Below are 26502 nucleotides of genomic sequence, written 5' to 3'. Positions count from 1 at the left end.
AGAAAACAAAACATAAAAACACATCCCTTTTGTCCCCCATCATAAATAGACAGACCTGCAGGAAAGTAATGTTAAAGTTATGTGAATATATACAACGCTTTCAATAAAAGACAATGAACACAGATGCAAATCTATTGTATCACAAATCTATAATTCGGTCATCTTTTTATCTCTAATGCACAATGTTAATATTCTAGCCATGGAACTAGCAATGACCCATTCAAAGGTCATAAAAGGTGGTGGCATCTATCCCTATCTAGATCCAAGTGTTTGTATTCACAAAGGCTAAGGAGAGAAGACCACACACTGTAAAAGTCATCAACCTTTCCTTTTACCATCTAAGTCCATTTTTCCAGTGTCAAATAAAAGGCCAACTTTGATTCCATTGACCAGTGGTGGGTCCCTGAGTCTCCTTACAGTTTAAGCCAATCGCATGCTCAGCTTGCAATAGACAAAATGTAATTTATTTATGCTCATTTACAGTCAGTGGGAAGTCTTCTGGGTATATGTGCACTAAACATATTTTGGGACCAACCTTCCTATCAGTTTTGAAATTAAATCAAGTACCTCATTCCAGAATATATTTAGTTTTCAACAACTCCACATACAATGCAACAGTAGATCACATTCTTCCATGCATTTGCAACAGGGTTCAGGTATATTGGGATTAAAGTGGTGTAGTTTAACAGGTGTGATGTAAGTCCTCAGCAACCATTTATACTGTAAATGTCAAGGTTGATGGATTTTGTTGTGGACCCAAATGCGGAGCTGAAGAGGCTAAGACTATTTCTTGCCCAATATAATGAAGTAAAGATATAGAATTCATAGTCCAGAACTGAACAACAGAAACTCATGAACCTAACAAAAACTAGGAGACTCTAGGGAGGAATAATCCAAAGAAATGACCAGAATCCAGCAATGAGTAACTGAACAGGAGGTGTATATATGGGAAACAGAAACAATGGGAGGACTAATTGGTTGATATGGAGCAGTTGATATGGAAAGGAAATGACACTAGGCAGGTACCGTGCAGTGGAGGGTGGAGTTATGCGACCAACTGGGAGCAAAAAGCAGTGATCATCTGTCCGAACGGTCCACTATATAGTCCCCGCTCTATATAGTGACTGAGGGATTTGGGGGTTAGGGCGGACGTTCAGACACAGCAAGTTTATATGAGCTATGACAACAGCAACTTTTAAACAGCGTGTACGAGGAGAAATTGGCTTGTGCCTGCTCTTGCACGCATTAAATAGGCATTCCCTCTTGGGAGCGGGTACAGGGTTGTGCATGTGCATTTTTTTTTTTAAATAGAGGGCAGGTATTTTCAAAAATTCATGAAAATCCTCCACTACACTTTTAAACAGAAGCAAATAGTCCAGAATGTAAGAACAGAACATTAGAAGTTTGTATCTTGTGTAGATTGAGTTTGGGCAAGAAAGCATGTCCTCTCCAACTCCTCAACACTTACGCTTAATTAATAATTAATCATTTTCCCACACTGATGGGTAAGAGAGAGCATTCTTTAAAACATGCTATAAGTACAATATAAAGGACCGATATATGACCTTTGCGTGGTTTATCATGATACGTTCTATTGTAGATAATGGGGTTCTAAAGTAGGTTTTAATTTGAGAGTATATAAAACTTCTTAGTTGAAGGTACTTGAAATAATGTTACCAAGGTAGATTAGATTTATCTTTTAATTTTATAAATGCCATCATTGCACCTTCATCATAGAGATCTTTTATTTTGCTTAATCCTCTCTACATCTAGAGTTTCAATCCCATTTCACGTCTCCCAGGAGTTAAATTTCATTTCATTTCTCCATCGACAGTTAGGAGGTGTCATCCAAGAAAGCATGTGCTTCATACCATATGGTCAGAGTGTTTTGAAAGAATAGATTCTGCATACTTTAGCTTGTGATAAATAAAGGTACAGACATAATAGAAGTTCGGTTGCATTTTCACCGAGTCCTTATCATACAAATATTTTTTTTCTAGATTTCCAGGTTATACTTGATTTAATCACATATGTAATTTCAGGTGAAAATTGCCCGTAAAACCCTCTGGGCTCAAGGAGTAAATGTCTTTTGGTGGCATATTATCTTCAAAGCTTATCGAAGCAAAGAGGAGGGTTTGCTTGACCTATAGTTTTTCTGAAAGTTAGCCGGGTAACTGTGATCCGTCAGCTGCTCTCTATACCCAGAGGTCCCTTGAGTTTAACTATTTCATTGTTTTGGACCAACTGAAGGAATTCAAGAGCCTTTTTTTTTTCTTTATTAATTAATGTAAAAATTGTGCCCTAGTATTAGTAGCGAGGGGAAAGCATCATCTCCACTTATTTTTTTGGTACAAACCTTAATTTGTAAATATTTCATACATCATAAAAATGATTTTGAGCTATTGTTATGTTTTTGCTTTAAGAGACATTGATTAGTTGAAAGTCACATTAATTACTTTAGTTTTCTACTTTCACTTTTTATTTTTAATATTTTTTTTTAAAATTGTCAAGGAACCTTATGAAAAATTCAGGTGTAGCCTGTCCTACTGACTGACTGTATAGGAACAAATAACGTGGGCCCAAAACTTAGCCTTGTGGTAACCCTCATATCAAAGAAAATAATTGTTGCTTATAAGATAGTATCCAAGCCAAAAACTGTTCCACAAATTCAAGCAAAGGGCATTTAGAAAAAAAACCTCTATTATTTAACAGAGAGGAGTTTAATCTGAGTTTCAGAAGGATGGGTTATATATCAGCCTGTTTAAAAATGAAGGGAACATGGAGGTACTTATTACCTATAGCAAATATGCACTAATCATTGAAATCCACAACATTTCTCAATAAATGTTAGCCTGGGGTTGAAAAGAGTTCCATAATATTGTTATTTTTTTAGAATAATGCTGACATCATAAAAATTATAGTCTGAAAATGGCCATGGAGAAGATGCGACGAAAATGGTTAGCCATGATATTCTAAATTTTTGCTCAAATAATGTCAGACAGTTGTTAAGCCCTAAACTGGAGCTTTAAGATACTAATCTTAGATGCCGCTACCTGACACAGTCAGCAGAACTTAAACAGGAAACGGCTAGAAGCACACATGTGAAACAAGAAAGTAATAAAAACTGACTCACCATCACAATATTTAGCACTGATATCAAATTTATACCTCCAAGTTTAATCATATTACAATTACAATATTATATTTACAACAAAGACATTTTTATTTTACAGACAAAGACAATATAGCACATAATTGTGTCATGAAAGAAGAACTATTCACATTTTATTTTATACATAAAAACATAAGTAAATGGGTTGTTCCTTTGTGGGCATCTGCCTTCACTCTGATTATTCCAGTAGAAGTAACTGATTCAGCAGTGACCACATTAATAGAGTGAATAATAAAAATTCAATTTAAACATAAGTATAATGGCATGGCTTCAGTTTGTAAGTCAACTGCAGCCTAAGTTATAACATCTGAAGTAAAAGCACTAAAGTAAAGGTCAAAAGCCAGAGCTACTGTATAATGGGATGGTTTAGGTAGAACCATGTTTATGATAGAATCTGTGGTTAGACTTATCCACAAGAGCTACTGCTCAGAAGAAGGAAAAAATATTCTAGAGGACAGAGGCTGGAAATGTACATTATGTTTTTTTGATTTTCTAGCCGTTCAAATACCTTTACAAGGCCTGTATGTCGTTAGTAACACCTCCTGTGTGCTGCAGCATATCAACCTTTGGTCCATCTCCACCCCCATGTGTAAAGAAAAACTAAAGTGCTATGGTTCAGTGCTCTGTGGCCTGCTGTTCTGAAGCTGATATGAGGAACAGTTCCCAAGTCACTCCTCTGGTATTTTGCTCTCTTAACCCTTGATTTTACTGGTTCAGCTGCAGAGGGAAAACTCCAGAGCTCCTTTCTTCTCCATTTTACACATTTTTCCCTCTCTGACTCTGCCCATCCCATCCCCTTCTTTCTTTATTTCTGACTGTAGCTTAGGGTATAGCTCCATTGTTGTCTTATACATCAGCCTGGCCTACTTCTGTATTTTTGGACTCCATGCCAAGCTCAGTGTCTAAGTTGTTTTTTTTTTGTGGGGGGATTACATGCATTATTAAAACCTAGCTCAATCACTGTCACCCATGTCATCTTGTTGTCCCTTTTGTGTCTGAATCCATCTCTGTCCCTCTGTGAGTTTCTGCCTTTGTTGCTTTCTTTGCTACTAACTCCCAGGTGAGCTCTTACAAACAGACTTAATATTTCTGCTATTTCTTTGACAAAATAGATTTTTTTTTTGTGCAAAATCTTAATTCACAAAAGCTACATTTTTTGCTGTGTAAAATGATAGCTTAGCCGTTTACTTCAGAAGGGTTCACCTCATGAGGTGAAGGAGAAGCCTTGGTGTAAAACATGCCTTCAATCGTTTCCCTAAGCTTTGTTTTAAACCGTTTTATCTTGTTTTTTTCACCATTAAAACAAAACTGACAACTAAGCTCCAGAGTCCAATTAAATTTCATACTTTAAGGATTTAATTTCAATCCTTATTTGTTTGTTTTCTTATGTTTAGAAACTCGCCAATGTCTGATCTATTTGTTTTCATCAGGTCTGAGCTCAAATCATCTTCAGAGAGATAGCAGAAAATGAAAGACTGAATAACTCATACCTTTGTGTCTCCTCGACAGCTTATCACAGCAATCCAATGACGAATGTAACTGCTGAAGACATATCAGGCCATCACGGTTTGCAATTCGTCATTGTCACCTTACTTTCTAATACTTGTCAAGATGACATACGAGCATACAGAGTGAGCACTCCTGACTCCCTTGTATGTTATCTTTTGCGTTAAAGAATCATCAGAACAGAAGCTGCATTGTGACAATAATGTGTGAAAGAAATTTTACTGACAATAGTCACTCCTAACCTGTAGTTTCCATATAAAACTGTGGAAACTTTTTTTTTGGGTTTATGAAAGATTTGTAATACGCTTGTAGGACATTTTTTAATGTTTCCACATTCCCAGACTCCAGTTTTTCATGTCAACAACTTGATGCCAATCAAAATATTCCTACTTTAACTTAAATGTATTTTACCCAATAAGGCTACAAACTTAGTGTGTTTATTATTCTGTATTAATGTAGCAGAAAACTGACAGTTTTAAGGCCACCACTCTCAATAGGAATCCCTTCTTGGAGAGAAGTAAATGCCAACCCAGCCAGATAGCTAATTAAGCCAAAACTTTACCAATAAATAACATATTTTTGTCCCTTTTAAGATGAAAAAGCTTATTTTCTATAAAGATTTTCCATCCAGAACTCTGGAGTTTTAGCTTCACTCAGTCCAAGTTGTGTAAAAGAGTGTCCTATTAATCTCTGTTTCTTATTTGATTATTAATGGATTAATTGAAAGATGAGTTGAAAGTAGCAAAATAATCATTAGTTGCAGGCTTAAATGAGACTGGCGAAATTCTCATTATGTCAAACTGATCCATCTGTGCATGTGTATGTCAATGTGACACATTTTTTTTTCATTGGTGACAAAACACACAATTGCAGTCAGTGGTCTTTAAGCCTGTGTTTAATCATGGAAAGCAATATTTCCTCTAATCACTTAGATAATACGACGTATTCCAGATGTTCAGAAACAATCACAACCAACACACTAAAACATTCTTTGTGTTTATTTTAGCACAGGCAAGGCAAATCTATTTATATAGCACATTACAGTATCAAGACCGTTCAAAGTGCTGTGTGTGACAGGAAAACATACAGGGAGAAGGAAATTCCAAGAAAATAAAAGGATAAGAGTGATTGGGAAAGTTGGACAAAAAACTTCACCTTAAAAGACGTGCAATGTTTGCGTGATTGGTTTAGGGAAATATGAGTCATCCATGGTCAGAGTGCTGCTCTAAATATGGTGCTGGCAGCATCACCGGGGCCAAGGACAATGGTCATGCTTGCTGGAAGGATGGATACCTTTGGGATAATTATTCAAGAAAGTCTATTTGAGGCTTCCAGCCTGATTATCACAACCAAAGAAACAATTGTCCAGATTAAAGCAGATTCATTAGTGCGAATGATAAAAGTCCAGACTCAGCTATGTGGCTTTAAACTTAATGTTCATATGTAGATGAGCTCTAGCAAGTTAAACTGCAAAGCAGAATGAAGGAGTATTTACAAATAACAAATTTGTCAGGGTATCTAAAACATTTTTTAGAAACTTTTTTCCTCTTCACAGTTATGTTACTTTTTTCGTTCGTATTTCACATAACATCCCAATAAATACACTAAAGCTTCTTGTGAATGTGAAAAAGTTCATGCGCTTTTGAAAGTTCTCCAAAGAAAATGATCTCTTAACAGATGAATGACTCCGTTTTTGTGTTTTCTGATTCTCCTATGTCCCATCTGGGTTTCTTCCTTCTCAGAAACACGAGCTGCTGTTCAGAACCTCAGTCAGCTGTCTAAGCTCCTTGTTGGGCTTTCTAAAAAGAAAGAATCCAGCTTCAGGTATGAAAAAAAACATAAAGAGCGAATGCAGGTGATGTGATCATAAATTCTTCAATGACACATAATAGAAAAACTACGCTTTTACCTTTCAGATAGGGATAGACACTTGAACAAGTCCTGGGGAGAAGTTTCAGGCTTGGTGGACATAAAGCACATATTTGCTTTGGGCTTAGAGGCATCTGTTTGAACTTTTCTTTCTTGGAATCGAAGTTATGAAACAAACCACTGCTGAGGGTTTATGGACCAGTTTTAATTAACTGTGGATTTTCTCAAATCTGCTGTTTAAATTTTTCCCTGTAGACCACAATATAGACATAGAGTCTTAGTATTATTTGATGCTTTGACCCTTCGCTTGCTGCACTTCAGCCAATCAACAAGCGTGCAGCTTAATTTCGGCCAGATGTTTTGTCATTCGCCCCCCTACCTAATATTTAGGTATAGTTTATAACTGCTGTAGCAGCTTCACATCTAGGCCTGGGATATAATTTAGCTTGTCAAATTTGGTCCTTCATCCAAACCAAACCAGCTTTATGTTTGGGATCCTTGTCCACTGAGATCATCAGGCCGAGCCAAACTGTCTTCTTCCAAGGAAAATAATATTTGTGAGAAAACGGTTTCCAAAACTAGGTGCACAGGAGCTACCGTCCTTTGTTTTAGATTAATCTCCAGAAAGCATACTTAGATGATTGCCTCATTTCTCAGCAACCTTCAAGTGCTGTGAAAGTCTGTTAATCACCCATTTATTTAAATGGGGAAAGGAAACACCTAAAACATTCAGTCAGTTGGATTAATAAACCCTGGGTTAAAAGATGGATGTCCAGCTCCAGAGCTACAGTCCTGAACCTTACAGATTCATCCATTTTCTAACAGACCCAAGTCAAAGGAATGACTTGGTACCAGTCGAAGAGCTAAATGAACTCCTGATCAGGAAACGTACGTTTAAAGAGTCTTTGCACGACAATTAGTGCATGCATTAAAAAGATTTAGACACACAGAAGTTACTCCATTCAGGTCAACCTGCTTCTATGTTTTACATGCAGTTTGTTTTTCTTGTTGTTTTACAGCTTTTTCAACATTTTGCTGCTTGTGTTTAATCCTGATCTTGTGAATTTTCTGTCTGTGTCCTGTTTCGGTCAGCTGAGCATGCAGTGTGTCAGCCTTGGTCCCGATTCCTCCTGGACTGCAAGCTCGGCTCAGGAGAAAATGACCTCCTGCACCCCGCTCTTCTCACACTCATCACGCTCGTAAGACAAACCACACACACATTTAGCCTCATTTTGAACAAAATCTGACCTGGCCTGAGGAGTAATAAATCCCTTATATTGGAAGTTAAAATATGATATAAAAGTGTTACCATCACCAGTTAAGTAGCTGTTGAGAGCAGTAGAAATTTGAATATTTAATGAAACAATTGTTGGTTGGGAATTACTAGTTATCTCTAGTCATGAAACACTCTATCACATAAGATGTCTTCAATGTTTAAATCAATTTGATAGGGAAATTAAAAGAGTGCCAGGGTAGCTGTGATTTGAGACTAGGCCAGATGAGTGTAACAAGAAGTCCGGAAAGCTTATATTTACCCATCCTGTTTTTGTTTACTATCTAGGGTAAATATATTGCAGTGTTGTGTAAAAGTGACAACAAGCAGGACTGTTTAGGTGTTCAGCCATGTAGTGTCATCCTTATGGTGCCACAGTCAGTCTACTGCTCGGGATGACGACCTTCAGGGTTTTAAAGGCAAAATAAACAAGACTCCTGTTTAGAGCGCAGTGTCTGACAGTATTCTCAAGGCAATAACTACACCTCTTACACATTAATCTACAATAAGCGCCATATGTACACCCAATTAGTTGAAAAATTCTACCTTGATTTAAATTCTTAACACTCTAAATTCATTTTCTTACTATTCATGTTGAAGGTTTTCTGTTTGTTTTTTATTTTTTTTAATCTATTTTTGATCATGAGCCTTGTTTACAGTTTTTGCAGTACAGCAACACAGCTGTCCAGTGGGAGCCGGACCTGCTCCGTGTGATTGATACCTTGGAGAGGAGAGGGATAAAGGAGCTCAGCCAGGAGGCAGAACGGGCACTGAGGTTGCTTCTTTCACAGGTGAGTTTGTGTGGATCCTGACAACTGCCTGCCTTCTACAATAAAAAATGGAGCCATACAGATGGAGCCATAGGCAGCAGCTTTCTTGTTGTGGAACGTTCTCTACAAGCACCCTGCTATGTTGCTGGCCAGCAGAAAGATGTAATTTATGGCCTCTGGGTGTTGCACATAATTTATGAGCACAGATTTACCGAAAGATCAAAACCAATCTGAGGTCTGTGATTACACTTTAATGTTTCTTGCAATCTAATTGCAAAACTGAGTTATCACAATGGGGCAGTAATTACCTGAGCAGCGTGAGCCAGGTTCTCAGCTTTTTATAATGTCCCTGTTAATAACAATGCAAACATTTCAAAAAGTAAATTATTTAAAAAAAAAAAAAGAGCCACCTGAAATATAAAAGTTAGGCTTATGCTTATTAAAAATAAATAGAGGGTTATGTTCTTATCAGGCTTTATTTCTGCCACATAGATGTGTGTTATAAACTGGAATTTGTTGCAATACACAAAGACACCAAGATGTAAATACCAGTCATGGGTTTATCTTGGGTGATTTTCAATTTGAAGTTGTTGGGAACTGAAAATGATATATATTTTTTTTGTTCTCTGTGTTTAAGTTAGAAATATATCTGACATTGTAATAAATTGAATTTGAGTAGGCTAAAAGTACTTATTAAAAAAAAAAAAAACATCCAAAGTTACAGAGCTGTTTCTTATTACCCCAGGCCTTAGCTCTCCTTAAAGCTACAGTGTGTAATGATTACAGGGATATACAGTCAGAAATGTAATATATTATACATAACTATGTTATTTATCATCATCTACGAGCTCAGCCTCTTAACCTTAATATTTGCGTTGCCTTAGAATTCGTTATTTATAATTACATAGGAGCGGGTCTCGCAGCCATGGAGGCAGACATCTTTGCACTACGGCAGCGCAGAGCCAACAAACTAGTGATTGCGAGATCGCCAAAACGTCACAAAGATGTAGAAAAAATAACTGGTATATTTATTATCTTAAGTCTACATGAAATCTATACCCTACACAGACTAATGAAATACTATCTGTAAAATTATCTATGTAAACAAACCTCATCACTTGAGAAGGTAGGTGATGCGGACGTCGTGGAAGACATTTTGTCCCGTAACGCTCGCCGTACTGTTGGGGGGGGAGATGTTCATGTTGCTGCAGTCTGACTGCTAGATGTCGCTAAAAGTTACACACTGTAGCTTTAATTCTCTATCAGTTTTAAGTCTGGAATCTGACTGGGCCGATGCAAAACGCAATTATTACTGAACATGTTGCTAAAAGGTTATAATAATCATGTGATATCTGGACAGAATCTGGATACCTGATAATTCAACAAGTGTTATAAAACAGATTATTAATAAATAAACAGGTGTTGCTGGAACAGGAATTAACTGGAACTGGAATCCCTGTGGGGAGGAAAGCAGCTATAGTAGCCAAGACTGGCTCTGATGATTGACCCCAGTGGCTCCATTTACATGGTTCGGGTCACTAATTGACTGATCTGGATCCTGACATTGCTATACAGGGCAAAGGCTAGTGGGGATTCCGTAGTCAGGTTGGTGTTCACCCAAAGGGAAACAGTCCAGAAAGGCTAGAAAAGAGGAAAAACACAGATCTAGGCGAGAGTCACACTAACGAGAGAGGTTTCCAGAAGGACAGAGGAAGACGAACTTGGTCAAGAGGCAGGGCAGGAGGATGATATCCTGAGATGAGAAGCCAACAGGAGTATCCAACAGGGGCAAGGCAAGCAGGACAAAACAGGCATATCGGGAGGTCGACATATCAGGAGGTCAAAACCAGGAACCATGGAGGTTCTACTCACACAGATGGCTTTCAAGAATCTGGCAGTTACCCACTGGGAGAGCCAGAAACATAAGGTTCTCCTCTCAGGTGCAGCAACATCCAGTAATTGGAGCTGCTGCATGTGTAACTCCACATACCTTGATTTTGGTGCAGCAAAATGAGCAGGGAGTGACGACATGGGACTGCACACAGCAGCTTTAAACCTTTATCCTTAGTCTTTTAGGGACAGTCACTAATGAGATCCGATCAAGAATAAAATTAGACAAATCTGGTCACTACTGCATCTCTAGTTAGAACTAAAGCTTGACATTTAGAAAAATTTGGACAAATATAGAGCAAATGAAAATAGATGGAAAAAAATTACTGTGTCATTTTCCTCTGTTAGTTCCAAAGCTGAATGTGCTCAATAATTTCCCCTGCTCTGTTGTGATCCCAGTTCTGACACAAACGTCCTCCACAGTGAGCGCTGTAGGCCGAGTCACTCAGATTATCCCTACTAAAAATTTCCCATCTAAACAGCACCCCTGTTGTTACCCTTGTCAGTTTTACAATGAGCCCGTCTGGGACATTAGAAAAAACAGAAGGAACCATGGTGATGTCAGATTGAATCTTGCATTACAGACATGACCAGAACTGCACTTAACATTCTGCTAAGAGCTCAAAGATAGAGGACTGACAGAATGATGGCATGATGATGGCACACACTGCAGCTCCCAGTGCTCCAATGAATCATGAACTATGTGATTGCATGCAAATGTGTCAGCTTGCCTGCGCTGTGTGTATTCTGTGTGTGCCTTTAGAAACACGTGTGTATTTCTAAAGACTTAAATCGATCTAATATTTGCTTTCTCAGCACAGCTTGATTCTTTTTTTTCCCTCTGCTACCATCTCCATTAGTTAAAAGTGACACACATTAAGCCTCACAGTTTGATGCATGCACTTATGATCGGTGTGGTAGCAAGTCATTGTTTTGTTGGGTCCATGCTCGTGCTTGCTTTGAGTACTCTGTTGTTTTGCAGTCTTAACTTAACCTCTTTTGACTGGAAAATGTGTCTGCGTTTCTGTATGATTAATGGCCCAGTTTGATCGGTCGCCAATGATGACGCCTCGTGTTTGGCTGCACGTTTGGTTCGTCAGATTACAAGCTTTCCAGACGTATGATATTTTCCTTTGCTAGATTGTCGCTCTCGTTTTTGTTTCATTGTTGCTTATTACCTCATGGTTGTTTTGAAAATCAAACCAAAGATCTTTTTCTCACACTATTCTCTTTTAGAGTTGTATAAAAAAAACAAAAACAACTTGTTACATAAAGGCTGTTTTAATGTTTTATTGCAGCTGACCTATGATGGAATAATCAGCGTTTGTTTTATCTGAAGGTTTAATATTTAATGCATGGAGACAGTGTGGGAAGGCAGGCGGTTGTTCTAAGTGATGTTCAGAAGCAGCAGTTTTGTTTTCACCATTGTGTAAACAGAAGGCAGTTTGCTACAGCTGCTGCTTTTTGGATATCGAAGCTTATTCTAAGTCGTGTTTAAATTTACAATTTGGTGATACAGAGCTGTTTAAACGTATTTACACCCACCTGAGCTTTTCATCCATATTTCATGCTGCAATTTAAGCTACTTACTTTTTGTATGGATGGAAAAGATCAGTTTTGCCCATTAATTTTGTCCAGACTTTGACTAGACCAGTCTTGCATATCATCTAAACCAGAATTCCTTCATTGCAGTCTTCAAGGTCCATTGTCCTGAATCTTTTATGTGTGTCACTCCTTCAACCCACCTGAGTCAAATATTCAGGTCATTAGCAGGACTCTGGAGAACTTGACTACAGCCTGAGGAGGAAATTCAGCCATTAAGTTCAGGTGTGTGGAAGCAGAGACAGATCAAAAAGGAGCAGGACTGAGAGTACCAGAGTTTAGAACCCTCTAAGCCATTTATTGTAGCTTTGGTTGTATGTTTTTATCCTCCTAGAAGATGAACAGTCTCAGATCTTTTGCAGCCTCTCACAGGTTTTCCTCTATGATTCGGGAGGGTTGTTTGCGGTGCTCTGCGGTGTTAGTTTTTCCATCACTTATGGCATTTATCATATCGGAAAGAGAAACAAAATTTGGGGTCCAGATCTGAGCAGAAAAACTTCTTATTGTGCAGCAAAAAGCAAATAGGTCTTCTTCCTGTTACTCTTTCACAAAGGACAGCTTTCTAGATAAAGCCTGATAGCTGTCCTGTAAAGCTCGGCATACACTGTGCGATTTTCGGGGCGATTTTCCAGTCGTGCGAGTAAATTTTGATCGGGCCTACTTTCAGCCTGATTGTGCGTTGTGAGTCGTGTAGTGTACAGGGGGTTACGAGCGGCGATCAGCCTCTCACGACCACCTCCTGATCAGGAATTGTGAGGTCCGTAGAATATCAAACATGTTTGATTTTCCCCCGACTGTCGTGGGCAAATCGCTCAGTGCGCAAAGAAGGATTCTTCTTTTTATTCCTCCTCTCAGATGTAAACGCAGCAGCATGGCAGGGATGCAATGAGTTAAATGCAGCTCCATCTGTAAAATTGACGGACCACAGCAGCAACGCCTGCTCAGCCACGTCCTTTTTCCAAATACGTCGCCTTTTCTTTTTAGGACTTTCAGCACAAAATTGATCAAAATTACCAAGGCAGTGTGGTTCACTGTAGTGAGCTTAATATCCCCCTTCTATTTGTTTGGCTTCCGGATAGACGAGTCAGAGCAGCTCCATCTCGCTGCGGAGCTGAGTCCGACGTGGTTTTTAGTCACACAGTGTAAGCAGATCGCATCAGAGCATCGGGCCGAAAATAAATCGTGAGCTGCTGCTCACATTGTGCGACTAAACCCTGCGTTTAGTCGTACAGTATGAGCAGCAGATGCGTGCAACGATTGAATTAAATCGCAGTATACGCCGGGCTTAACCAGGCTGCCTCACCTGAGCTGCAGATGTCTGATGCTCCTCCAGAGTTGCCAACAACCTGGTTGCCACAGTCCTTGGTCTACCTGTCAGTTTGGTTTGGCTTATCTTGCACTTTTGTGTACTTTCTACTCATTGATCCAGGAGGTCTTAATGGAATTTCATAAAATTCTGTTAAAAAGATGCTGAAGTTTGTTTTTTTCTTTCACAAAATACAGGAAATGATTAAAGGATCTGATTACCATATCAGTTTAATTTAAGAAGTTCTGTTTTTTTTTTCTTCACTGTTTTTGATGTTTGACGGCTCAAATACAGTTGGACGCTGTTACATTTTAACTCTGTTTCCTTCTTGCAAATCATTTCAAAACTCTTGTATAGGATGTTGATGTCACTAGTGATGTTTAAAGTGTCTCTGAGCGTAAAAATCATATCGTCCTCTTAGATCCAGATCAGCGTACCCATACCTACGGAGGAGCACGAGCTGAGAGTGAGAAAAGTGATGGAGTCCCTTGAATCACAAGCTGAGAACTGCACCACAAGTCAGACAAGAGTTTTGTATCCTTTACCTAAAGTGAAAAAAAACACAGCCTGATAAATAACCCCCAAAACGAGCTGCTTATCAGCTCTTTAACAGCAAAACTAACAGTTACAAATGCTGCACTTCAAACCCTGAACTGCCATTTTACAGATTTTTCTAGATTATTATTCTTTTTTTGTATTTTTGTTTGACATAGCAGCCCATGCTGTGCAGCCAGTCAGTACCTAAAGGTAAAGCTGCTCTTTCTTTATAAAAGCTTTAATATCACAGTCTGAATTATATTGTTACTATCTCCATCTCATTTTATCTTTTTGCAGGTACATCTCAAATAGTTAGATTATGAAAAAGTTTTTTGTATTTTTAGATCCCTGATTTGAAACAATGAAACTCATATTTTATTTGGATAAAGTACACACAGAGTTAATTATTTGAAGCCTTAGAAATCTAAAGTAGAGGCTTTAAGTAGTTTGTTCTTTGTGTGTATAATTCATGACTTTCACTTTGTGAAATGAATCTGAATGTTTAACTTAATCAAGATCTATAATAGTGTGTTGAAACATCTAAATATAGATACACTAAAGCAAGCTGGCCCATAATAAGAGAAGGCAAATGATTTGCTATTACCTCTTTAATAAGTTATAACAATGTAATTATGAGTCATTATGTAGAAAGCTGTTCTTTGTTTAAATGTTTGTTACATTATTCACACGCAAATGGTCGTATTGATCTTTAACTGGTGTCTTCAGACATTTTGGAGATGTTTCCCTCTGCATGTCTCAGTTCTATCTGATAACAGGCTAATCCGTCATTTTTCCCTTTACTTTATTTTAATTTCTGAATCTCTTTCCTGTGTTCTCTGCCTCTGCTCCTCTTCGCACCTGGTTTGTGTAACAGCAGCTCGGTGAACTGTGATGAAGGTTTGTATTTGAGCTCCTGTTGAAGAAAAGAAAATGCAGATCTGACATTGACTGTGCAGAGGGGAAGGTCTCTATTGCCGAAAAGAACAGATGTTAGTGTCGCTCCTGAGAGAGCAAGAAATGTCATTGTTGAACAAAAATGTCCTTGGTGATAGATTTCTAAAACATTTCTTGTATTTATTTATTTTTTTCTGGTGGTGGGTTGTTTCGGTGTTAGAGGAAAAATAAAATGTTCACTTTACCATGAAACCTCCACTGCTGTTGTTTATGACTGACTAATAAGACACCTTTTTTCCCTTAAACGTCATCCTCTTGAACTGTGCACATCTACTGTGCCTATTCATGACTCTTCTTGCTGAGAAAGAAGATTGGCGTGTAAATAAAGTGCCTTGAAAAGTATTCACACCCCTCCAACTTCCCAGCTAGGGATGAATATTATGGACGTATTATTTTTATCTAAATATTGCTTCTCTCTCTACTAATGAACAGTAATTGATTCAACCATCACATCACAACTGTAATGTATTTTACTGGATTTGTGACAAATCAATTCAGTTTATGATCCACTTCTTACTTTATTAATTAACCCTGAAGGGAAATTATATATTGTTGTAACTCTTATTATATGGATTTTTTATCAACAGGTTGTAGAAGCTGATGGCTTTCAGCAGGAAGGAGAAGCATCTAAAAAAAGAAGCTGTTGACAATCTGATGAAGAGGATGCTCAAGATTTCATTTTGTGAAAAATTATTGTTTTTAAAAGCATCCGCAGTTGTTCTAAAGCAGAAACTCTTTACCCACCTATTAGCATAATTTGAGATGTATTAAAGTATTTTCCTGGGCAATATACAGCATTTGGTCCTGCTGCCCTTTTCAAAAGCTCAGCCATGTAGTAATGAGAGGTAATGAGAGGGTCGGATCCGTTGCTGAACAAGTCATGACCTACAGCGCCGCTTTACAACAGTCTGAGCTCCTATTATACACCAGAGCTAAGCTAAATGTTGTTGTTAGGCAACAGATATAACACAGACCCGATCATACATATTCATGGTTCTCTGATGTAGGATTTAATCTAGAGGGGTGAATGTTTCCATGCATTTACCACCAACTCCAGAAATTCTTACTCTGCTGGTCCAAAGAGGTCTATTAGATTCTAAAATATGGAGGAAGAAGGTTTCATTATGTGACCATGTTGAAAGGGTGAAGTGACAGAGTAAAAAGAAATGGTGAGAGTAACGGTCCCTGTGGTGCTCCTACACTGCTGACTACCTGATTGGACAATTAACCCCTCTGTTTGTCAGGTTGTCTTTGATCAGGGTAATTGTAGATGCTTCTCGTCTTTTTGCGTTTCTGATGAAGTAAATCATGCTGAACTGTGTCAAATGCAGGATTATTGATTTAGTGTAATGCAAAGTAATTTATACCCGTGAAACTGATGGAAATCCATTTACTTTTTGAAAAATGTGGTTATGCAGATGGGCTGAAGAAAGACTAATCACATGTAAACTAAAGAAGAAGTGGCAATAATAAAAACAAGGCATCTGTACATGGTCTGACTATTTACAGAAAAGACAAACAAATCATAACTAAACTAAAACTACCAGAGATCTTAAAAAGAGAAACCTGGCATGATAGAACCTGCTCTAATATTAAATAAAGAAAAATGACTAAAGCACAAACTAAATGAAAAATTAACTAATACAGCAAGACCCAAATGGCTAAACTAATTAAAGGCTAAGGAAAGACTAAAACAATCAATTATTAGAGATAAAAGCTAACGAGGAAAAAAAAACTTAAGGAAAAAGGAAAAAGTAAATTGAAGCATAACATTTTAAGCTAACATAAAAGAAAAGTAATTTAAAAAAAAATTGGACTTTGACTTGACCATTACAACATGAATATGCTTTTACTGAACCATCCTCTCTCACATCTGGCTGTTTTTATTATTATTATTATTATTTTGTTCAAAGTGTTTTTAGCTCTTAAAAGATTTTCTCCAAGGATTGCTCATGCATCCAGCTTCTCATTAACTCCGCATCAACTTCCCCACATCATGACTCTACCACCACCAAATGATGATTAAAAAAACCATTTCAAGTTAAAACACAAATATAGAAAAACACAAAAAATGTTTCAACCATTCAGATGTTGTAGGAACATTTCTTATCAATAGCCAAGACAAAGGGCAGAAGTGCTGTAGACATGTTACAAAGCCATGCTTTCTGCGATAAGGGAAAAATACCGAGCGTTGAAGGTGGTTAGAAATCCTTATAAGTAATTAAAATTATTAGATATGGCAATATATCTTTGTATATTAGGTTTAAAACAATAATATTTATATAATCCAATATAAGGCTAAGGGCTAAAATGTGTAAAGTATGTGTGGTTCAAAGTTATATTGGTAAAAGGTTTCTCAAGACATTCCCCACAAAAACAGGGTTGTTTACCACATTCACACAATGTTGTAATATTGCAACAATTACAAAACAAGCTCTAGATAAAATGCAGGGCATATTTTCCACAATAACTACATATTTACATGTTGCAGACACTGTAATAAACACAGAAAAATATGCAAAGCCTTTTACCTACTTCAATCAGATAAATCCAGTCCAGTAAATCGAGGGGATCATGCTCAAGCAAAAATCTGGAGGTTGTGTGACTTCTTTACCTGAGGGCAGGCCTTGTAAACAAATGTAGGACTAATAATATTGTGAGACCAAACAACAGGACCCAATGAGTATGTTAATGCAGTTGATTGCATTTGCCAAAATGTCCAATTATTTCCTCCCATTTCTATTTGATCAGTCTCCAGACAATTATCCCTGGCTGGGTTTTTTTTTTTATGTTTCACATAAAACAGATGAATTTATTCAGTTTATTGTATACGATTTTTTGCAGAGTAAAGCCGAATAAAATCAGAGGCATATCAAGAACAATTTTAAAAGGGTGGCCATGCAATAACCAATGTAAACTGAGGGGTGGTCAATAGTGGATAGGCACCAGAACCTCAGGGTCAATCTACACTGTTCCAACAGGAAAATTAACAAGCAAAGCATCCATATTTTCTAAATAAATACAAACTATACTTTCCTACAGCCTTTGCTAACAAATAGACCCATATATTTAAACATCCGTGCTTTCTAAATAAAAGGTATAGTGGATAAAATTCTTTCAGTTTTGAGATCTGGGGTGTAAATCTTTTCCATCATCATTACCTACTTGTATCAATAAACATTCTGCATAAAATTGATATTTACATGTACTAATATCTACATAAATTGATTATTTGATAATTAAAATTGTTATTAATCTATGATTTCACAGAAGGTTCCCAGATGATGTGCAGAGACACATTTTCTCTTTACCCCATGTAACACAAAATCTAGTTCTGAAAAGAGAATGAAATCTGTATTTATCATCTTTGATGTTAGTATATTGATGTGTATAATCAACTACAAAAAATGTAAATGTTTTGAATATTCCACTTGAGTATATTATTGATGCCACCATCTGTATTAAGCTGGGCATACACTACGATTTTTTTCAATTGTTGCACGCAGCTACTGCTCACACTGTATGACTAAACCACAGGGTTTAGTCATACAGCATGAGTTCACAGCTCACGATTTATGTTCAGCTCTCAAGCGATCTACCTGCTCACACTGTACGACTAAAAACAACGTCGGACTCAGCTCCGCAGTGAGATGGAGCTGCTCTGACTCGTCTATCTGGAAGCCAAACTAATAGAAGAGGAATATTAAGCTCTCTAGAGATAAACGCGCTGCCTTGCCAATCTGTTCAATTTTTTGCTGAAAGCCCTAAAAAGAAAAGGCGATGACTTATTTGGAAAAAAGACATGGCTGAGCAAACATGGCTACTACGGTCTGTCAATTACAGAAGGAACTCCATTTCACTCATTGCATCCCTGCCATGCTGCTGTGTTAACAGAAGAATCCTTGTTTGCGCACTGAGTGATTTGCCCTCGACGGTCGGTTTTCTCCCGACCTCACGATTTCTGATCAGGAGGTGGTCGTGAGAGGCTGATCACCCCTCGTAACCCCCTGTACACTACATGACGTACAATCAGGCTGAAAGTCGGCCCGATCGAAACATTCTCGTGCAACTGGAAAATCGCCCTGAAAATCGCACAGTGTACGCCTGGATTTAGAGGAGAGAAGAAAAAAAATGGTAGGGGTGGCCATGGCCACCCCTGGCCCCCCATCTAGCTCCGCCCCTGATACACTGCACACAGGTGTTTGTTTGCTGAAAATTTCTAATATTCTACTTCCGTCCTGCACAAATGCACCTGTAAATTTATGTTCGTTAATCATATAAAATATAATAATAAAAAAATTTGAGGGGTGAGGTTCCAGCGAGTCACTTGAATCTAAGTGGCAAAGTAACTTGAAAACAGTCGGAACAAAGTGCAGCAGGTTTTATGCTGACTTGAACTAACATAGCAGTTCTGTACTTTAAATGTTTTTCCCTTATTTACTTTTATTCAACTAATAATTTAACTCGTTTGGAAGAAAAAAAAGGAGGGGGGAACTAGGAGCCTCTGCCGGTGCGTCTGTGTAAGTCCGCCGTGTGGAAACCACCTCCTCCTCCTCCTCGCGCTCAGCGCCCGCCTGCTGTCATTCGTCCAAGTCAAGCCAGCCGGTGCGATCGTGGCGCTGGTGGAGTGGAGCGTCGAGCGCCGCATGTAAATGACCCGCCTCCACTTCTGTCACCTGAGGATCGAGCGGACCGCACGTCCCGTCTTCCTCCGCGACTCTTTTGACGTTTTGAGCGAATGTGAAGAGATTAAACTGCTCCGCCGTGGATCCAAACGCTGCCCGCTAATCGCTGCTGTGCTTCGCTACAACACGGTGAGTAAACCTCTAACGTCCGGAGTCTGACGAGCTATTTCTGATAGAAATGTATCACTTTTATTTTTTCCTAATCTGCAAATCTGTTCCTAAAATTCAAAACTCCTGAATATTTGCTGTTATAGTTGCACGAAACCCAGGTCACAAAGGGGACTATCATTAATTAAGCAGTCTTAATTAATGGTCCGCGTGACACTGTTTATTAACACATGATCATTACGCATGTCCGTGGATTTGCCTTTGCGTGATTGATGGCAGAGATGAGGCGTTTCAGATGCCATAGAGAGAGAAAGATGAAGTGTCAGTCCTTGAACCTGAAGCCTGGCACAGCAGGCGTGCTGCCTGAGGGAAACTGGGATCTTCTCCTGCTGCACATCCAGCTGTCTGTCTGATGAGCATCTTGCTTTTTCCATCCTCCCCAGAGCTGCAGCCACCTTAAGGGTCAGATGGATCTTACAGCATACCTCTGTGATGTACCAAAATGCATATGTTGGATATTGTGCAGCCTTTCCATTAAACTGAAGCATGTTTGCAGGCTGATTGTGCTTAATTGACAAAGCAGGACTCTTGAATCTCCTAACTTCAGCCTTTCAGCCCTTGGAGGTTTTTGTTGGCAGAGAAGAAAACCTACAGCCTGGAGATTTATGTGGGTTTACATGACTTCAGCAAAGCTCTGGGCTCCCTGTAGGGTTTCCACGCGGACAGAACACCCTGCCAACTTCAGAGCAAATCTAAAACAAGCTCACCTGGATGCTGAACAACAGATTAGCTGCAAGGAAATAATCTAATCCTGGATGCAGTGCATGAATATGGAAGATTCGAACTGCACCCAGTTAACAGCAGCAGCTGTCCTGTCTGTTCATGGAGGTCAGGCTCACATTTCAGACTGAAGACTTAAAATGAATCACCTTCAAGAAGCAATTCAAGTCTAACATCCACAGTGTGTGGTTCATCAAAAATCTTCATTTTTGATCTGGGCAGATCCAGTAACCCCACCAATAGATATTCTGATGACTTGGCCATCATAAAACTATCATCCTGTGTAATTAGAGTTTCCTGCTAACAGCTAATGGCTGCATTTATACTCTTTCTGTGCTGCCCGTGCCGCATTAGAAATGATTGACGTTGCTTTAATGTCCTGCTTACACTTCTTATTAATGTCGGACTAATTTGTCGTCGCACTGATGGACTGACAGGTTTTTGACACACATTACCAAGGTTCCCACACGGCTTCAACAAGTGTGACGAAGTATGAAGCTTTGTTTCCCATTTTCTAAATGGGTTTTTTATGTAAAAGCATAAAAAAAGAGAGTTCTGTGTTTCATACAATGAAATTGGACTTTTAAATTAAATTAAGTCTTTTTAGACTGATTTTTGGGTCATTTTAAAAGAGAACTGCTCTACTTGCTGTGATAAACCTGGATGTTTGCTTTTACTTTATAAGCTGACTATACTTTTGAAAAATATTTTTTTCACAGTCATGATATTTGGGTGTAATCTATAACAAGATTCCCTTGTTCAACAGTGGATGATCGTAGCTTTAATCAGCTAGAAGCATCGCTGTCTTAAAATTTGAGTTAATAAAAAGAATTAACATTGCATTTGAAGAATTTGAGGTTTAATAAATTAGATAATTGGCATAACATTTAGCTATATTAAAGCAGACATGTCCAAAGTCTGTCCTTTAGGGCCGCTGTCCTGCACGTTTCAGCGGTTTCTCTGCTTCAACACAGCTGATTCTAATGATTGCAGTCCAGCAAAAGCCTGTTAATCAGCTATGAATGGAAATCAGCTGTGTTGAAGTAGGAAACGTCTAGAAACTGCAGGGCAGCGGCCCTCGACAATGAACTTTGGACATGCCTGTTAAAATAATTAGATATTAAAACCGTTTCAAAAGCTAAAATGTTCATATCTAAAAACAAACAAAAAAATTAAACAAATTAAAACAATGAGATAATAAAACTATTAACAGATTGATTGATTGACTTTATTGATATCACAATGAAAATATTTACTCATTATTTCAGCTCAAATAGTCAAAGGTGAAGAATGTGCCAAAGAAAGAAAAATATTCATGCAATATATAAAACATATACACACTTATAACAGCTTTTTTTCATTCTTATAGCAGGATTATTATACAGTTATTGCACAGGGTATTTACATGAGTATTTATATAGATGGATATTTATTTCAAAAATAAAGTAACAGGTTATTGCACAGAGTATTTAATAGTTATTGCATTTAATAACTATTTAATACCCTGTGCAATAACCTGTTGCACAGGTTTAATCTCACACATTTATATTGAATACCAACACATGGAGGACATCCAAATAATCTTGGATTTAATGTCAAATTAAGCTACTATCAGTAGTTGAAAATCTATGTTACGATTACAACTGAGTAATATAATATTAGATAATGTAGTTCACAAGCAAACATTGAACAATTTTATGTTTTCAAATGATTTGATAACAATAATTACTGTAAAAACAGAGTGAGCTTCGTTGTTACTCCAATGAAAGTATCTTGATATATATATAATTTTAACAAACAAATCTATTATGGTGAAAAAAAGCATAAATGTAGTCAAATTCATGGCAAAATCTGATTCGGAAATAATTCAATATCCTATTATTGAGTGATGAGTTAATAAGGTAATGAAACTCTGCTCAGCATATAGAGGTAGGAGATACGAATCAATTTGAAGGGCAAAAAATAAACCTGTGATCTAATATGAAGATAATGAAATAACCCAGCTGTTATCTCTGCTTCCTTCACAGAAAGATCGATATCACTGCTTTTCATGATGATTGAATTAAAGCTTTACACCAAAAGGAGGTCGTTATCTGGAAATAATGAGATTTTAAACCTTCATCAAAGCAAGAATTTAGAAATTTGTTCCTTTATAATGAGAGAACAAATTAAATGTATCTGTTTAAAAAAAAATATGGCTATAAAAAATGAAGCTGATCGACATCATGAAGAGAAAATGAAATCATTACCATAAAACTATTATTACAGAACAGTGAGTCTATTTAATTACCTAAACAAACTTTTATCATTACTAAAAGTATCCTGACCTTGTCTGGATATAATGAGGCAATATAATTACAATTAAAAGCAAACAAGGTTAATCTTAGCATGAGATAATGACATCATTACACTGAATAAAACAAAAGTTACATTTTTATATATTCAAATACGTCATTATTTATAGATAATTATTTAATCAAGAAGTTATGAGTGTAAGAAAAAAACCCTCATTGACCCGTTATCATGAACAGCTTGAGGTCTTTTGATCTTTAGATAATATTTATTGAGCTTAAGATGCTGTCAGCTAATTAATGAAAACTTGTTTCTGAAGACATTTGTTTAAAAAAAGCAGAATTTTAGCGTAAAATTAGAGTTTTTAACTGCTGACTAAGTAGAGATGCACCAATACGGAAAATCTAAGCTGATTTCCAATATTATTATTTGCCGTTTCAACACTCTGTAACGCTGTGAGAAAATAATCCCTTACTCTGCTTCCATGTAACGCCCACCATCCTGCACTTCATCAATATCACTGTCACATGAAACACGAACGGCAGCTAGATGACAGTGAACGGTGTAAAGGTTGACCTGCTGAAAAACTAGCTGCTCTGCATGTTTCATACCTCTGAGCCACAGTCTTTCCACTGACTGATGATCAGGAGCTAAAGAGGGTTTCAAGTCTTTTGATGCTGAAAGCTGATGGATAGTAAAACCTCATCTGTCCTAAATTATGACAGAAAATCACACCAAACATTTTTACTATCAATTGTCTTAATAGTGACTTAAAGTGTAGCTCACCCCACATGAAAACATAATCCCGCCCCCAAAAATATTTAAAAAAGGGCCACCAAAGTGGCGGCTTGTATAAAGGCTAGCCTAGCTGTTTTAAAGTACGGAGAATAACGCTGGCAATTACATCATCGACAGTCATATCCGAATGTCCGTGGCCTTAACACTTGGTTTGTATTCGACGCACTGAACTGTCCACATCTCCGAATTATTGTAACTTGGCGCAAACGGCGCCCATACTGCTCCATTCAGAATGAACGAGATGCAGACTTATCGCACACAAATATTTCAATACTTTAAGAACAGAAAGGAGGAAAACAGAGAAAGGAGCGATAAATGTGCGCTATAAAGTTGGATATAAAATACTTGTTTTTTTTCAATCGATCTTTGCATGAAACACTATTCAGTTGTTAAGAAACATTTTCGATGGGGAACTCGGCTGCTTTTGGTGTGTGCGAAGCGTTTCTTCTCTCTTGCTCTCCTTCCACTGGTTTCGAGGCTTACATCCTCCTGTGTTTTTCGAGAATACCGTACCAGTGAGAGCATTTAAACATAAACTCCTGCAGCGCCCGTTTAGGCTCTCATGCCGTCCACAGCTAGCCTGGGTGCCATTCCGAACTTAGTCCCGCCCACAACGTTTGAGGTCGGGAAATTTGGTCTAGCATTGCTCCATAATAGCGCGAGTATGATCGCCCACTCTCTGGCGATCCAATCAAATTGTCAGGGCGGGCTTTATATGATGATGGACAGATGATCAACAGTAACGTTATCAACCACGTGACCAAAGCGCGCTTGGGTGACAACAACAATGGCTGCCGCTGGAGAGTTTAGGTGAGTAGATTCTGCTATTAGGTCTGTTCTAGAAGANATGTCAGCAGACAGCAAGAAGCCTCCCAGATCTCCAGATGCATTTGAGATATCAAAAAAGTACTCCAGAGTGTTGTTCAGCATGGGGGTGAGTAGAAAATGAAGGCTAATCATGTTTTGGGTGTACTATTCCTTTAAACTTTTACCCAGCCTCCGTTGTGTTCTGCATGTGGGTTTGATATTAAACCAATCATGACACCGTGCTTTCTAAATAAAAGGTATAGTGGATAAAATGATTTCAGTTTTGAGATCTGGGGTGTAAATCTTTTCTATCGTCATTACCTACTTGTATTAATAAACATTCTGCATAAAATTGATATTTACATTATTAATATCTACATAAATGTATTATTTGATCATTAAAATTGTTATTTATCTATGATTTCACTGAAGACTCCCAGGTGATGTGCAGAGACACATTTTTTCTTTACCCCATGTAACACAAAATTTAGTTCTGAAAAGAGCATGAATTCTGTATTTATCATCTTTGATGTTAGTATATTGATGTGTATAATTAACCACAAAAAACAAGAAAAATGTAAATGTTTTGAATATTCCACTTGAGTATATTACTGCTGCCACCATCTGTATTAAGCCGTACATACACTGTGTGCTTTTTTTCAATTGTTGCACCTTGCTACTGCTCACACTGTATAGTGTGAGTTCACAGCTCACGATTTATGTTCTGCTCTCATGCGATGTACCTGCTCACACTGTACCACTAAAAACCACGTCGGACTCAGCTCCGCAGTGAGATGGACCTACTCTGACTCGTCTATCTTGAAGCCAAACAAATAGAAGAGGAATATTAAGCTCTCTAGAATGAAATGCGCCACCTTGGCAATTTGTGCAATTTTGTGCTGAAAAGCCCTAAAAAGAAAAGGCGACGCCTGTATTTGGAAAAAAGACATGGCTGAGCAAACATGGCTACTATGGTCTGTCAATTTTACAGAAGGAACTCCATTTCACTCATTGCATCCCTGCCATGCTGCTGTGTTTACAGAAGAATCCTTGTTTGCGCACTGAGCGATTTGCCCACCACAGTAGATTCCTGATCAGGAGGTGGTCATGAGAGAGTGATCGCCCCTCATAACCCCGTGTACTCTACACAACTCACGACGCATGAACAGGCTGAAAGTCGGCCCAATCGAAAGATTCTCGCGCAACTGGAAAATCGCCCCGAAAATCGCAGTGTACGCCTGGCTTTAGAGGAGTAAAAAAATAAATGGTATGGCCACCCCTGGCCCCCCATCTAGCTCCGCCCCTGAATTGTTTGTTTGCTGAAAATTTCAAAATATTGTACTTCCGTCTTGCACAAATGCACCTGGAAATTTCTGTTCGTTAATCATATAAAATATAATAATAAAAAAAGTTTGAGGGGTGTAAATAGTTCCAGCGAGTCACTTGAATCTAAGTGGCAAAGTAACTTGAAAACAGTCGGAACAAAGTGCAGCAGGTTTTATGCTGACTTGAACTACCGTAGCAGTTCTGTACTTTAAATGTTTTTCCCTTATTTACTTTTATTCAACTAATAATTTAACTCGTTTGGAAGAAAAAAAAGGAGGGGGGAACTAGGAGCCTCTGCCGGTGCGTCTGTGTAAGTCCGCCGTGTGGAAACCACCTCCTCCTCCTCCTCGCGCTCAGCGCCCGCCTGCTGTCATTCGTCCAAGTCAAGCCAGCCGGTGCGATCGTGGCGCTGGTGGAGTGGAGCGTCGAGCGCCGCATGTAAATGACCCGCCTCCACTTCTGTCACCTGAGGATCGAGCGGACCGCACGTCCCGTCTTCCTCCGCGACTCTTTTGACGTTTTGAGCGAATGTGAAGAGATTAAACTGCTCCGCCGTGGATCCAAACGCTGCCCGCTAATCGCTGCTGTGCTTCGCTACAACACGGTGAGTAAACCTCTAACGTCCGGAGTCTGACGAGCTATTTCTGATAGAAATGTATCACTTTTATTTTTTCCTAATCTGCAAATCTGTTCCTAAAATTCAAAACTCCTGAATATTTGCTGTTATAGTTGCACGAAACCCAGGTCACAAAGGGGACTATCATTAATTAAGCAGTCTTAATTAATGGTCCGCGTGACACTGTTTATTAACACATGATCATTACGCA

The 26502-nt window shown here is 38.2% G+C and overlaps 1 protein-coding gene across 1 annotated transcript in view; it reads left to right on the top strand.

Annotated features, from left to right (window-relative positions):
• Positions 1–14924, top strand: part of mei1 (meiotic double-stranded break formation protein 1) — a 120686-nt gene extending 105762 nt beyond the window's left edge. The window contains exons 28-32 of the mRNA XM_015393411.1: positions 6421–6502; positions 7640–7746; positions 8480–8611; positions 13810–13922; positions 14652–14924. Coding sequence (XP_015248897.1) covers positions 6421–6502; positions 7640–7746; positions 8480–8611; positions 13810–13922; positions 14652–14706 — 489 coding nt within the window. The 3' untranslated portion in view covers positions 14707–14924. The remainder of the gene's footprint in view (positions 1–6420; positions 6503–7639; positions 7747–8479; positions 8612–13809; positions 13923–14651) is intronic.
• Positions 14925–26502: the final 11578 nt, after the last annotated feature.

Source organism: Cyprinodon variegatus, unplaced genomic scaffold (genome assembly GCF_000732505.1).
Source record: "Cyprinodon variegatus isolate N-32 unplaced genomic scaffold, C_variegatus-1.0 Scaffold640, whole genome shotgun sequence".
NCBI classification, from domain to species: domain Eukaryota; kingdom Metazoa; phylum Chordata; class Actinopteri; order Cyprinodontiformes; family Cyprinodontidae; genus Cyprinodon; species Cyprinodon variegatus.
The sequence above is the reverse complement of the archived record's forward strand: the minus strand, read 5'-3'. Positions and strand labels throughout refer to the sequence as shown.